At 55.0% G+C, this 12,231-nt stretch overlaps 1 protein-coding gene across 1 annotated transcript; it reads left to right on the top strand.

The window, feature by feature from the left end:
* Nucleotides 1–7,261: 7,261 nt before the first annotated feature.
* On the top strand, nucleotides 7,262–12,113 carry LOC131746921 (keratin, type I cytoskeletal 19). The gene is made up of 7 exons (XM_059048696.2): nucleotides 7,262–7,344; nucleotides 8,476–8,931; nucleotides 10,411–10,493; nucleotides 10,725–10,881; nucleotides 11,188–11,349; nucleotides 11,472–11,597; nucleotides 11,729–12,113. Exons 1-7 carry the CDS (start codon nucleotides 7,321–7,323, stop codon nucleotides 11,981–11,983), a joined length of 1,263 nt encoding a protein of 420 aa, XP_058904679.2. The 5' UTR covers nucleotides 7,262–7,320; the 3' UTR covers nucleotides 11,984–12,113.
* Nucleotides 12,114–12,231: the final 118 nt, after the last annotated feature.

The following is a 12,231-nucleotide window of genomic DNA, read 5'->3' as shown; positions in this document are numbered from 1 at the left end:
GGTGATGCCCAAGCTGAGCGCTGAAAGAGGAACTAGAGTTACTGGCATCCAGGTAAAGGAGGCAGGTGAGAAGGGAGGATGCTCCAGGTCTGAGGAAGGGCCTGCTCCCCTCCTGGAGGGCAGGGATGTGGCCCTCACGGCCTAGGGTCAGCCTCTGGTGCACAGCAGGTGTTTGGTGAAAATGCGGAGATACCTTGAGTCCAGGAGCCACACCTGATTTGGAGGAAGACAGTTTCAGTTCCCGGACAGGAACCTTGCTGTGGGGAGGTCAGCAAGGGCGCTGTAGGGGTCACAGGATCAGATCAGTATTGAAATGGAAAGGATCCCACATCCTAGAGCCTCTGCCCCTGAGGGAGGAAGCGCCGGTTCCCTTGAGGATGCTGGTGGGAGGGAAGTTAGCAGAAGACCAGTCAGGGGACCACGGGGGGCTCTAGGAAATCAGGGCGGACACGGGACATTTTTCTTTCTCTCTGTCCTGTGTCTGGCCCTCCCCAGGCCCCAGCTCACGTGGTACAGGCCGAGGTTTGGCGCAGGACTCTAAATGGGGCCCAAGTAGCCCAGAATCAGGGCAGAGGCAGAGAGAGGTACCCCTGGCTAAGAGATCGGCCAGGGCCCTGCTTGTATGGAGAGGAGCTGAACCTGGTCACGTACACTCAGCCCCGTGGGAGGGGCGGGGCAGGGAGAGGCCAGTCCTGTCTCCCTGGGGTGTGGAATGTGGCACTTGGGGGGAGGCTGGCCCTCTCCCTCCCCCACTGGTCTGGACCTGGGGCAGTTCCCCAGGACTCAGCACTCCCTCTCCTCCCCCATGCTTGCTCCCGGTTCCGTCAGGCTGGTTTTTCCTCCCCTGGGGACTCTAAGAGGAACACCTGGGGTCATCCTGGGCCAGCCTGCTGTGTCTCACCTTCCCTGGGTTCCCACTTGTGGGAAGAGACAGCGATGAGTTGCCGCCGCCGAGGGAGCAGGAATTGGGTTGGGGGGAGCCCCCACCCCACTGCCGGCCTCGGTCCCCGGGACACCACCCACCTGGCCTGAGCAAGCTGCTCCATAGCATGGCCAGCCATTTCTTGTCCCCATCCTTTACTCTACATCATCAATCCTAGGACTAAGTTCAGGCCCTCTTTATCCCCATCAGGGACGATCTCAACAGCCCTAACCTGGTCTCCCCACCCTGGCCATGCCTCGCTCATCCTACCAACCCGTTCAACACGTGGAACCCACGGCAATTTCTAAAATATGAAATTGACCACATCACATCCCCGGTTGAAATGACTTTCCACTGTCTTCAGGATAAATCAACTCCTTGGCTGAGATTTACAGCCCCTGTGACTTCTTCCCTGGCTTTGCCCTCCTCCACATGCCCCCAACTGACCTGAATGTCCAATGGCCCCCCAGTGATCCCACTCTCCCAGGACCTCCTGCCTGTTAAACACCAACAGGTCTTTCAGCCTCTTGCTCAAGGGTGGTGCATCTGTGAAACATCTCGCTCCCAGGCAGAAATGAGGGCTCCTTCCCTTTGCCCCGCTCCCCACCTGCCCGCTCCTGCATGGGAATTCCTGGCACCCACACACCCGATTATACTGATTTGTTTGAGGTCCACATGCCTACTGGCTCAATAGTTATATATATATATATTTTTTAAAAAGATTATTTTTTTAAAAATAAATTTATTTTTAGTTTATGATTTTTTTTGGCTGCGTTGGGTCTTCTTTGCTGCGCACGGGCTTTCTCTAGTTGCGGTGAGCCAGGGCTACTCTTGGTTGCGGTGCGCGTGCTTCTCATTGCAGTGGCTTCTCTTGTTGTGGAGTGCAGGTTCTAGAGCACACGGGCTTCAGTAGATGCGGCACGTGGGCTCAGTAGTTGTGGCACACGGGCTTAGTTACTCTGCGACACGTGGGATCTTCCCTGACCAGGGCTCGAACCCATGTCCCCTGCATTGGCAGGCCGATACTTAACCACTGCGCCACCAGGGAAGCCTGACTCAACAGCTTCAGAATGGTGGCCCATAGAGTGGCTACTCCCTCCAGCACCCCTAGAAACTCCCTCGCAAATGTCTCCCACGTGCTCTCAAGGTGGCTGCTGGTTGCAGGCTCAGGAGGGGGTCACTCCAGCTCCAGCCCACCCATCCACATGCACTACCTGGGGAGGCTGGCTGCCCATCGTGAGAACCCCCAGGTCCCTGCCAGAGGGTGACACCGGATGTTCCTAAGGCTTCCGATCCTTGGGGAACCAGAACAGAAGGGACCTCGCCCCCCCACCCCCGGGGTCCAAGTCATCCGAGCTGAAGGAGCCCTCCTGCACCCAGACTCTTTCCAAGTCCCTCTTGAAATGTTCTGTCATGGGACTTCCTGGTGGTCCAGTGGATAAGACTCTGTGCTTCCACTGCAGGGGGCGTGGGTTCAATCCCTGGTGGGGGAACTAAGATGCTGCATGCCACGTGGTGTGGCCAAAACAAAAACAGAAAAGTTCTGTAGCCTTCTCTTCTTTTCCCTTCTCACCCTCTTGCTTCATAAAGCGGGGAAATCAGAGCAAAGGACCCAGGGGTTGGGGCAGGAGCCTAGAAACCTTTTGTGGGGGGGCTCTTTTCTCCCCACATCTACTGGTCCTCTTTCCAAAACTTCCTCTCTCCTTTCCTAACCCAAGACTAGAAGGTCAAGAGTGTATGAGTGGGACACAGAGGTCTGTGTTGTGGGTACAGGAAGGGAAAGAGGGAGTTACTGTATTAAATATGGCCAGTTCTAAATGTCCATCATATAGTGTTTCCTACGAAATTATTTTTAATTAGCAATTAATCATTTTTAATTAACTAGTAATATGTAAATACATTCTTGTTGTAAAAATTAGAAGAGCAGAGATAAGCCTGGGTTCCCCTGACTACTATCCTTCAATCAGCTTCTCTCCAAGGAAATCTCTGTTGTCAGTCTTATTGATGTGTCCTCATTGATGTGCTTACGTGCATATTCATACGTACTTGTAGAAATATCATCTTTTAAGTGTATGTCAGCATTAATTATGTTATATGTATCGCTCTCCCGCTGCTTTTATTTTACCCAGCAACTGGTTCTTTAAGATTCTTCAGGTCACTAAATATTGACATGACTCGTTCTGTTTAATTCTTCTCACATCATGTGAATGTTACATAGTTTACTCAACTGTCCCCCTACGTGTTGTTGTTTCCCTCTTTCCTTTATTACAAACGATGCTTCAGAGAGTATCTTTTTATATGCCTCCCTGAATATATGAACAAGGGTTCTTTGGGGGTAAATGCAGAAGAGTGGAACTGGGGCTTGCAAGGTGTGTGGATTTTTTTTAAAGAAAGACACTGCCAAATCGCCCTGCAAAGTGGTGGCTGTGACCTGCCTCCCACTAATGTGTCTGTGGGAGTTCATTTGCCCACATCTTCCCCAGCACTTGACGTTATCAAACTTTGTAATTTTCCAGTCTAATGGGGAAGAGTGAGTGAATCTCCCATCTTCTCCTGGTTGCCCTTGGTTGGGCTGGGGATCTGGGAAGGGAAATTGGTGCTGGGTTTTTTTTTTTTTTTTTTTTTTGCCCACGGGTGATAGTTTCCCAACTCCTACTTTATTTTTAAATTTTATATTGGAGTATAGTTGATTAACAATGTTGTGTTAGTTTCAGGTGTACAGCAGAGTGATTCAGTTATACATATACATGTACATCTATTCTCTCAAGTTAACTTGGTGCTGTTTATAGAAACTTCTAGCTAGCCCTGTTCACAGTCCCATCTTCTACTTCTCCTTTCAGGGTCCCTGGTGCCCCAATTCTCGAGCTTCTGGGTTTTGTGTTGAGAATCTTCTTGCTTCTGTGGATTTCCTGCCCTCCCCTCCTCTGTCCCCTCCCTATGCTCCCGAGCCCTAGGTCTCAGCTTCCTCTTGTCTGCTTTTAGTTACCATTTTCGAGCTTTAAAATTTTTGTAGCCATTTATCATCTTCTGTTGTCTCTTCTTTTATTCTTTTAAAATAGTCCTTTACTGTCAGCTTAACAGGGTTTTAGGAAGGTGCAAAAATTAATGTGGGTATTCAATCTACGACATTTAATCAGAACGAAATGTCTCTATAATCCCCTGCCAGACTGTCAACTTCTCAGAGGCAGGAAAGGTTCGTATTTACTTCTGTATCCCAGCATCTAGCGCCTTGCCTGGCAAACAGGGGATAGGACTTGATACACTTTTGCTGAATGGAGGAGCGAGTGAGAAAGTATTGATAGCTGAGCATCTTGTGCTGATGGTCCTTAGGAAGGGGATGTTGCTTAGGCAAGGGTTGCCAATTTACATGACAGGCAAGTTCATGAAGTCTTGCATCCTTTTCCTTTCTGTCCTCCAGCTTAGGACTTCTCTTCTGTTTACATACACGAGCCCATATCCTCTTCAAAGGCTGAACTTTGAATCTTGTTTGTATGACCCACTGACTGACCAAATAGATACTTGTGTATCCAAGCAGGGAGGACAAGTTGGGACCTTGGCAGGTGACACTATGCCTTTCCCAACTTGATGACCCTTTCTCCAGACCAGTGGAAGAAATCGCCTTAACCCCCAACTCATGAGAGGAGGGACAGCATTAGTGGTTGGGTCTACAGCTTTAGGGAGTTAAAGATCTGGGCTTGAATCCTGGGTCCACTATTTACTTGTGTGACTTTGGTCAAGTTAGTAACCTTTTGAGCCTCAGTTTTTTGGTCTGTAAAATGGGGATGATAATACTTTAAGTCACAGGATTAGTTGAGATAATGTATACAAAGTGTTTAACCTAGAGGCTGGCCCAGTAGATGCTGGCTGTCATCATTATCATCATCGTCGCCCTCACTGTCATAGTCACACCATTTCGTTCTACCCAGGGACGAAGGACTCTCACTTCTTTCCAGTGGTCCCCAACCACTATTTCATTTCCTCAGGGATGTTGAAAACTCCCTTACCTTGAATCTCTCCCCTCTGGGAACTGCAATCTGCATTTGCGCTAGTGTAAGAGGCTTCTAGGGTAGGTCCAGGTGGAGATGCAGAGAGAACCGTTGGCCTCAGGACTTGGACACAAGTTAGCCACGTGACCTCAGGCGAGCCACTTTACCTCTCTGAGCTTCCTTGGACTGGATCAGCTTTTCTTGTGATACATGGATTATTAATAGGCATTACCTGACAAAAGACGCCATGGTCCAGTATATTTTGGAACTGCTGATTAAATGAAGTTAAATAACAATACTTAATATGATACTTACATGTATGTAATACATTATATACAATCAAATGATAAGTATTTATTGTGTTACATTGTTATTATTAAATAGTACATTACTATCTATCTAATTAGCATCTATCTAACCACTGAAACAACTCCAGGAACTAGATTGTTATTATGATTATTATCCCTATTTTACAAATGAAGGACTGAGGTTTTCACAGGCTTTAGTACCGTGCATTGTGAATTTCCAAAAGGGAGTGGGGACAGCAGTGTTTCTGATCCTATCTGACAGTGGCCCCCCTTTCCCACGAGGATGTCATGGGGCTGCGGCTCTGCAGCAACAAGCCAGGGGAAGGCTGGGCAGCTTCCTCTCTGGGATCCCTTCATGCTCAAACATTCCCTTTTCATCATTCCTGACCCTGTGTGCCCCTCCTCTGCAGACTGTGGATCCCCAGGCTGGAGATCAGGACTTGGGAAAGGAGCTCCTCTGATCAGGTTCTACAGGTTCTTGCCCTCACTCAGCGAGAGGCAGATCAAGGACTCTGCTCGTGGGCAGTTTGTTTACCGAATGAGAACCGCAGCTTGATTCCTCAGTTCCGTCTCTGGGGGTGCGGGGCAGACTTTACAGTTTGTTCTCTTGAGTTCTTGATGTGCCAGAGAAGTGTTTAAAAGCAACACAACTCATGGTGGAAGGTGCTAGGCACTGTTCTGGCCAGAGTGGGAGCAGGGGACTGTCTTTGGAGTTAGCCTAGGATTTGGGGGGAAAGAGACCCGAAGGAGTCGTTTTGGAGCTGGGACTTCCCTGGAAGGGAGAGTGCAGCCTCTGTTGCACTCAGGACCCCAGGCCATGGGGCTGAGGATTAAGAGGCTGGAAGCCAGAATCTGACACTCCTGGCTGCCCCTCTCGAAGCTTCTGTTTCCTCATCTGTAAAATGGGCATAAGAATACCTTTTCCACTGGGCTTCTGTGGGAATCCAATGAGATCAGAAAAGGCTTTGTAAATGGTACTACCCTGCAGTCAATTGTTCTTATGGCTTTGGGGTAGGGGGCTGGGACTCTAAGCTCTTCTGAAGTTTAGTGAACTCACAACCAGTTAATCTTTGGAGGAGAACTGTTGGTCCTATTCTTTGTTTTCTAATGCAAAGTCCCTTCCCAAACTCTCCTATGAGGCCACAGAAGCAGAGGTTCCAGCTGGGGCTTGGTGTGCTAGCAACTATCTGGCCGATCTCCTCCTTCCCCTACTAAGAGCAGGCCTCCTCCTTAAGGCCAAATAGTGACTCATGTCAGATCAGCCCTGGCAGCTACAACCTTTGTGAAAGCCCAGCCACACCCTGCTTTCAGGGCCAGCCTTGAGTCTTCTTCCCCCTTGGAGCCCCAGGACCCACTTGCAGGTCTGATTCACTAGTTTAAACAGCCCGAGGCTGGCCTTCCTAGTGGCTTGGGGCTGCTCCTGGTGGGTTATGGGGGTGTGTGTGTGTATGTGTGTGTGTAGGGGGGGTTTGCTGTCCCTGTTCCTGGATCAATTGGTGGCCAGAAGACAGTTTATTGGGGGCAGGTTTCAGAAGTTGGGGACAAGTCTTTATTTAGCCACAGGTGACCCAGGTGATAATATGCAGAGAGGAGGCCCAAGATTTCACAGGAAACTGAGAGTAACTGACCCATCTCCCTACCACCCTGTCAAAAGGGCACCGGGCCTCTGTCCTGAGATTGGGTGGCTGCTCTGACATAAGGATGCAAAGGAACTGTGGGGACAGTTCTGAGGAGGGGTGAGGTCCCTGTGGACAGGAACTGGGGTGAGGCTGCTTCAGGGCCCCGCAGTGTCTGGCAGGGGGGCCTCCAAGGCGATCAAAAAGGTGGGTGGAATTACTGAGCTGGATGAAAAACGGGGCTGGGGGTTGTGTGTGGAGCGGAGGGACTCCTTCCTCTATTATCAAAACTCTCCACGTTGTGTGTGGGCGCCCTCCCTAGCAATCCAGTCATTCATCCATGTACTAGGACAGGACTGTTAGGCACAGGATTCAGCCTCTGACACCCTCCTTGGAGATGCTCACAAGGAGGGAGGGATTCCATCCTGTCTCTGGGCAGCAGGCGCTAAAAGCCTCATGGGCGAGTTACTCGCCTCCCTTAGACTCAGATGCCTCCCTACAGCATCACTTCAGTAAGTCTGTGTCAGATGCATGCTTTGGGGGTCGGAGGGTAGAGGGTTGTCCTGGTTGGGGGGGCGCGTGGGTGGATGGTTGGTGAGAGTACTGAGTCGGGGGTTCAGCTCCCAGGTGGGGTTCTGGCTTGAGCTCGGGATTCTGAAGGTGCCTTTTACAGTCCTGCTGCAGAACCCCTTCCAGCAGCTGTTCCCAGGAGCCTATTGTCACCTTGGGGCTTTGTATGGCCACAGCAGGGTGGGGCGGCTTTGTCTCAGGAGGCCTGGGAAGTTGCAGCTCAGAGCACCTCATGTGGGGGACTGAAGGGGGGTCAGGGTGTGGGTGATCCCCAAGGGGCAGGTTCTGAGAGAGTGTAATTCCCAGTGGGGCATAGGAATCAGGTGAATGTACTTTGGTGGGGGTTAATTTTGATCACAAGAAGGGGCTCAGAATGTGATGGGGGGACTCTGAGTGAGGGATCACTGGGGGCGCTGACGTCTCGGCGTGTACTCTCAGAAAAACTCTAATTCCTGGGGGGGTGTCAAACTCTGGGTGATCTTTTTTTTTTTTTTTTTTCGTGGTACGCGGGCCTCTCACTGCTGTGGCCTCTCCCGTTGCGGAGCACAGGCTCCGGACGCGCAGGCTCAGCGGCCATGGCTCACGGGCCCAGCCGCTCTGCGGCATGTGGGATCTTCCCGGACGGGGGCACGAACCCGTGTCCCCTGCATCGGCAGGCGGATTCTCGACCACTGCGCCACCAGGGAAGCCCTCTGGGTGATCTTAATGGGGGAGGGCCAGCATGTGAATTGCGGGGATGTCTAAGTGTACGTGTGGTGGGGGTGAAGATCCGAACGAGTGTGCCAGCAGGGTGTGTGGCTAGGCGTCTGAGTGGGCTGGTGGGGGGCAGCTCTCCGGAGGGCAGGAGCCTCTGGCCCCTGGGAAGGGAGAGTCGGACGGAAGCAGAGCCGCCAGGAACTGACCAATGGGGAGAGCGCCCGTATTTGCACTCAGGAGCCTGCAAATTCCTGGGCCCTCAGATATCCGCTCGACACCGTCCCCCCTCCCCCGCCCAACCCCGGGCATAAAAGGCGCCAGGTGAGGGCCTCGCCACTCCTCTTGCCGACTGCAGCCACTCCTCTTGCCGACTGCAGCCACTCCGACCGGTGTCGCCCGCGTCCTCCTTCGCCATGACTTCTTACAGCTATCGCCAGTCGTCGGCCACCTCGTCCTTCGGGGGTCTGGGCAGCGGCTCCATGCGCTTCGGGGCGGGAGGCGCCTTCCGCGCGCCCAGCATCCACGGGGGCTCGGGTGGCCGCGGCGTGTCGGTGTCCTCCGCCCGCTTCGTGTCCTCGTCCTCCTCCGGGGGCTACGGCGGCGGCTATGCGGGCGCCCTGGCCGGCTCCGACGGGCTGCTGGCGGGCAACGAGAAGGTCACCATGCAGAACCTCAACGACCGCCTGGCCTCCTACCTGGAGAAGGTGCGCGCCCTGGAGGAGGCCAACGGCGACTTGGAGGTGAAGATCCGCGACTGGTACCAGAAGCAGGGGCCCGGGCCCGCCCGCGACTACAGCCACTACTTCAAGACCATCGGGGACCTGCGGGACCAGGTGGGAGGCGGCCCGGCCGCGGGAAGTGTACCTGCCGCGGATACCCAGCCCCGCGGGCCGGGCGAGGCCCGAGGCGGGGGCGGCGGGCGCCAGAGCCACTGCCCGGCGGGGGCGGGAGCGAGTGTTAGGATGGGGGAGGGCCCGCAGGGTGGGGCGGAGGTAAGCCGGCCGGTGAGGAGGGGCAGGACCACGGGGCAGGAAGTGGAGGCCAGCGGGGGGGGGGGGGTCCGGGAGCTGGGGTGGGGGCGGGTTAATGTGGGGGACTGGAGGGCGGGAGGAAGAAGGCGCGCCGGTAGGCTAGGCCTGGGAAAGCGGGGAGGAAGGAGGGGCGAGAGATGGGGCGCGCTGTGGGCTGCCCTGGAGTCTGGACCTGAGTCGCTGTGCAACAGGGAAATGCAAGAGTTTGGCCAGGGAGGAATCTGGTTCTCGCCGGGCCAGACCTGCAGTCTGCTGCCCCGGGCGAGAGGCCTTCTGCATTCCTTTTCTCCCGGCGGGGCGGGTCTGGTTTCCAGCCCGCTGAGGCTGAAGCCCCTCCCCCGCCCAGGGGGCCACTAGGGACTTAAGAGGAGCTCTAGGAAGAATGGGAGAGGCCAACTCTGGCCCCTGGTCAAGGGGGGACATATGCTGTGGCCCCTGGACTGGGTAAAGGAGAGACGAATGCTGAGCTTGAGAAGACCTCTCTGGAGAGGCCCAGTGCCGTGTGGGTGGAGACCCCGGGTCCCAGCTACAGCCTTGCTGGGCGGCCTCAGGGTCCTTCAGGGTGGGGCTTGGTCTCTGCCCACAGGGAACAGCTCAGAGCTGGGATCTCGGTCCAGAAGAAATGTTTCAGAAGCCAGTGGGACATTTAACAGCCTCACACGTTGGGTCTCCAAACGCACAGTCCCCACAGCGTAGGCCAGGGCCCACCCTGCGCCTGGCGTGGTGCTGGGTGCCAGGGGCCTAGACCAGACCCGTAGATGAGGGAGAGCTAGAGATGTAAACAACGAGCTTTCAAACTTTATTAACTGTGACCTACATGAGGGAATACGTTTTGCCTCAAAGAGGAGGCACAAAGTGCCAGCACATAATAGATGCTCAACAGAAGCCTTTCCCTTCCCTGAAGGCAGAATGTGCTTTGAGTGGCGGTCAGACCCCAGGGCGACCCCTGTGCTCCCTGCATCTGGTTTGCGGATCTAGATCCGCAAATGCCTCCCTGCGAGCATTTAGAGTTTCCCTGGGTGCAGGTCGTGGAGACTTTTCCCCCAGGCTTACCTCCCTGGCAGTAGTTTCTCCTGCTCCAGCTCCGGGGCCTGGACGCATTCCAGGGCCTCCCAGAGAGCAGGCTGCTGGGCAGCCTGGATGGCTGAGGCTTTGGTCTCCAGGCGGCGGAGGCACACAGGCACGCATACTCCTTTGCTCTTCTCTCTCCTCTGGGAAGAAAGTGGGTGGACAGTGCCCATGTACTGAACTGGTGCCAATCTCCTGCCTTCCGCCTTCCAGATTCTTGGTGCCACCATTGAGAATTCCAAGATAGTCCTGCAGATCGACAACGCCCGTTTGGCTGCAGATGACTTTCGAACCAAGTGAGTGAGTGTTTCTGCCTTGGGGGCTGCAGAAGCCAGGGCAGGGGAGGGGGGCAATCTCAGGCCCTTATGGGGCTCAGTGCCGTGAGGGGAATGGACTCTGCTTTCACCCACCCCAGCTGGTCTGAAGCACACCCCATCCCCCATGGGCCCCTGAACCCAGGGGAGGTGGGGAAGTCTTCAGAGGTGCAGAGGAAATGCTGGCCCGACTGCAACTATTTCCTCTGAAAGGTTCGAGACGGAGCAGGCCCTGCGCATGAGCGTGGAGGCCGACATCAACGGCCTGCGCAGGGTGCTGGACGAGCTGACCCTGTCCAGAGCCGACCTGGAGCTGCAGATCGAGGGTCTGAAGGAGGAGCTGGCCTACCTGAAGAAGAACCACGAGGAGGTGGGTTTCAAGCTGGGCTTCCCATCCATCCCAGCCCAGCATCCCAGAGCTGAGGACACTTTTTTTTATCCTGTATCCTCTGACCGTGGCCACATCTGCTGTACCCTTGACCTGGCCCTGAGTGTGTCATGTGGCTCCCAAGGGTTCCAGCAGGGGATGGTGGTGACCCCGTCTGTACCCCAGTGCTAGCTCCTAGGTCTGCACCTGGAAACCAGCCCCCTATGGCCTGGGGGATGGGGGCGTGACCTGGCTCAGGCCCAGCAGGCTCTGGGCCCTGACATGCCCATCTCTGCTGTATCTTTCTAGGAAATCGGTGTCCTGAAGAGCCAGGTGGGTGGTCAGGTCAGCGTGGAGGTGGACTCCGCTCCGGGCATCGACCTAGCAAAGATCCTGAGCGACATGAGAAGCCAATATGAGGTCATGGCTGACAAGAACCGGAAGGATGCTGAGGCCTGGTTCACCAGCCAGGTGTGGAGGGGGAGGCAGGTGCCACTTGGGGAGGTGGCAAGGAGAGTGGGCTTAATGCTCCCAGGCAAGGGTCCGCCTGGGTCCGCCTCAGCGCTTACTCCCTCCGCCTCCTCTAACTGCAGACCGAGGAGCTGAACAGGGAGGTCGCTGGCCACACGGAGCAGCTGCAGATCAGCAAGACGGAGGTCACCGACCTGCGGCGTACCCTCCAGGGTCTGGAGATCGAGCTGCAGTCTCAGCTCAGCATGGTATGTGCCCTCTGCCCTGTGGGACGCACACTCGTGTCCTTGCGGCCTCGGGCAGCCAGGATGGTGGCCGGGCCCATGCCATTGCTGGGCACCAGGCTCTGCTGAGTCTCCTTCCCTCTCCCTGCCCTCAGAAAGCTGCCCTGGAAGGCACGCTGGCCGAAACGGAGGCTCGCTTCGGAGCCCAGCTGGCGCACATCCAGGCGCTAATCAGTGGTGTCGAAGCCCAGCTGAGCGATGTGCGTGCCGACACCGAGCGACAGAACCAGGAGTACCAACACCTCATGGACATCAAGTCCCGGCTGGAGCAGGAGATTGCCACCTACCGAAACCTGCTGGAGGGCCAGGATGCCTACCACAACAGCGTGTCCACCCCGAAGGTCCTCTGAGTCTGGCAGCCTCCTGGCCTTCCTCCTCTGCTGCAGAGGGATTCCCCTGGGTAGGGGCAGGGGAGGGGAGGGATGCTTCTCCCTGGCTCTCCCCCTGACCTTCCAATAAAACTTTATGGCCCAAGGGAGGAAGGACGTTGAGTTTGTTATTTCAGCCCATGGCGGGGGGCCAGGCCTTGGCACTGTTTAGGTTTTACTGTGTAGGTTTCATTTGGACCAGAGTCCACCCTTTCCCAGGAAAGGGGAGG

Source organism: Kogia breviceps, chromosome 19, assembly GCF_026419965.1.
Source record: "Kogia breviceps isolate mKogBre1 chromosome 19, mKogBre1 haplotype 1, whole genome shotgun sequence".
NCBI lineage: Eukaryota > Metazoa > Chordata > Mammalia > Artiodactyla > Physeteridae > Kogia > Kogia breviceps.
The sequence above is the reverse complement of the archived record's forward strand: the minus strand, read 5'-3'. Positions and strand labels throughout refer to the sequence as shown.

Excerpts from the sequence above, each read along its gene's own strand:
- LOC131746921 (XM_059048696.2), top strand. The coding sequence starts at position 7,321 with ATGCCTCCCTACAGCATCACTTCA. Across the intron at positions 7,345-8,475 it reads CTCCCTACAGCATCACTTCA|CCACTCCGACCGGTGTCGCC; the intron begins GTAAGTCTGTGT and ends TGCCGACTGCAG. Across the intron at positions 11,350-11,471 it reads AGGCCTGGTTCACCAGCCAG|ACCGAGGAGCTGAACAGGGA; the intron begins GTGTGGAGGGGG and ends CTCTAACTGCAG.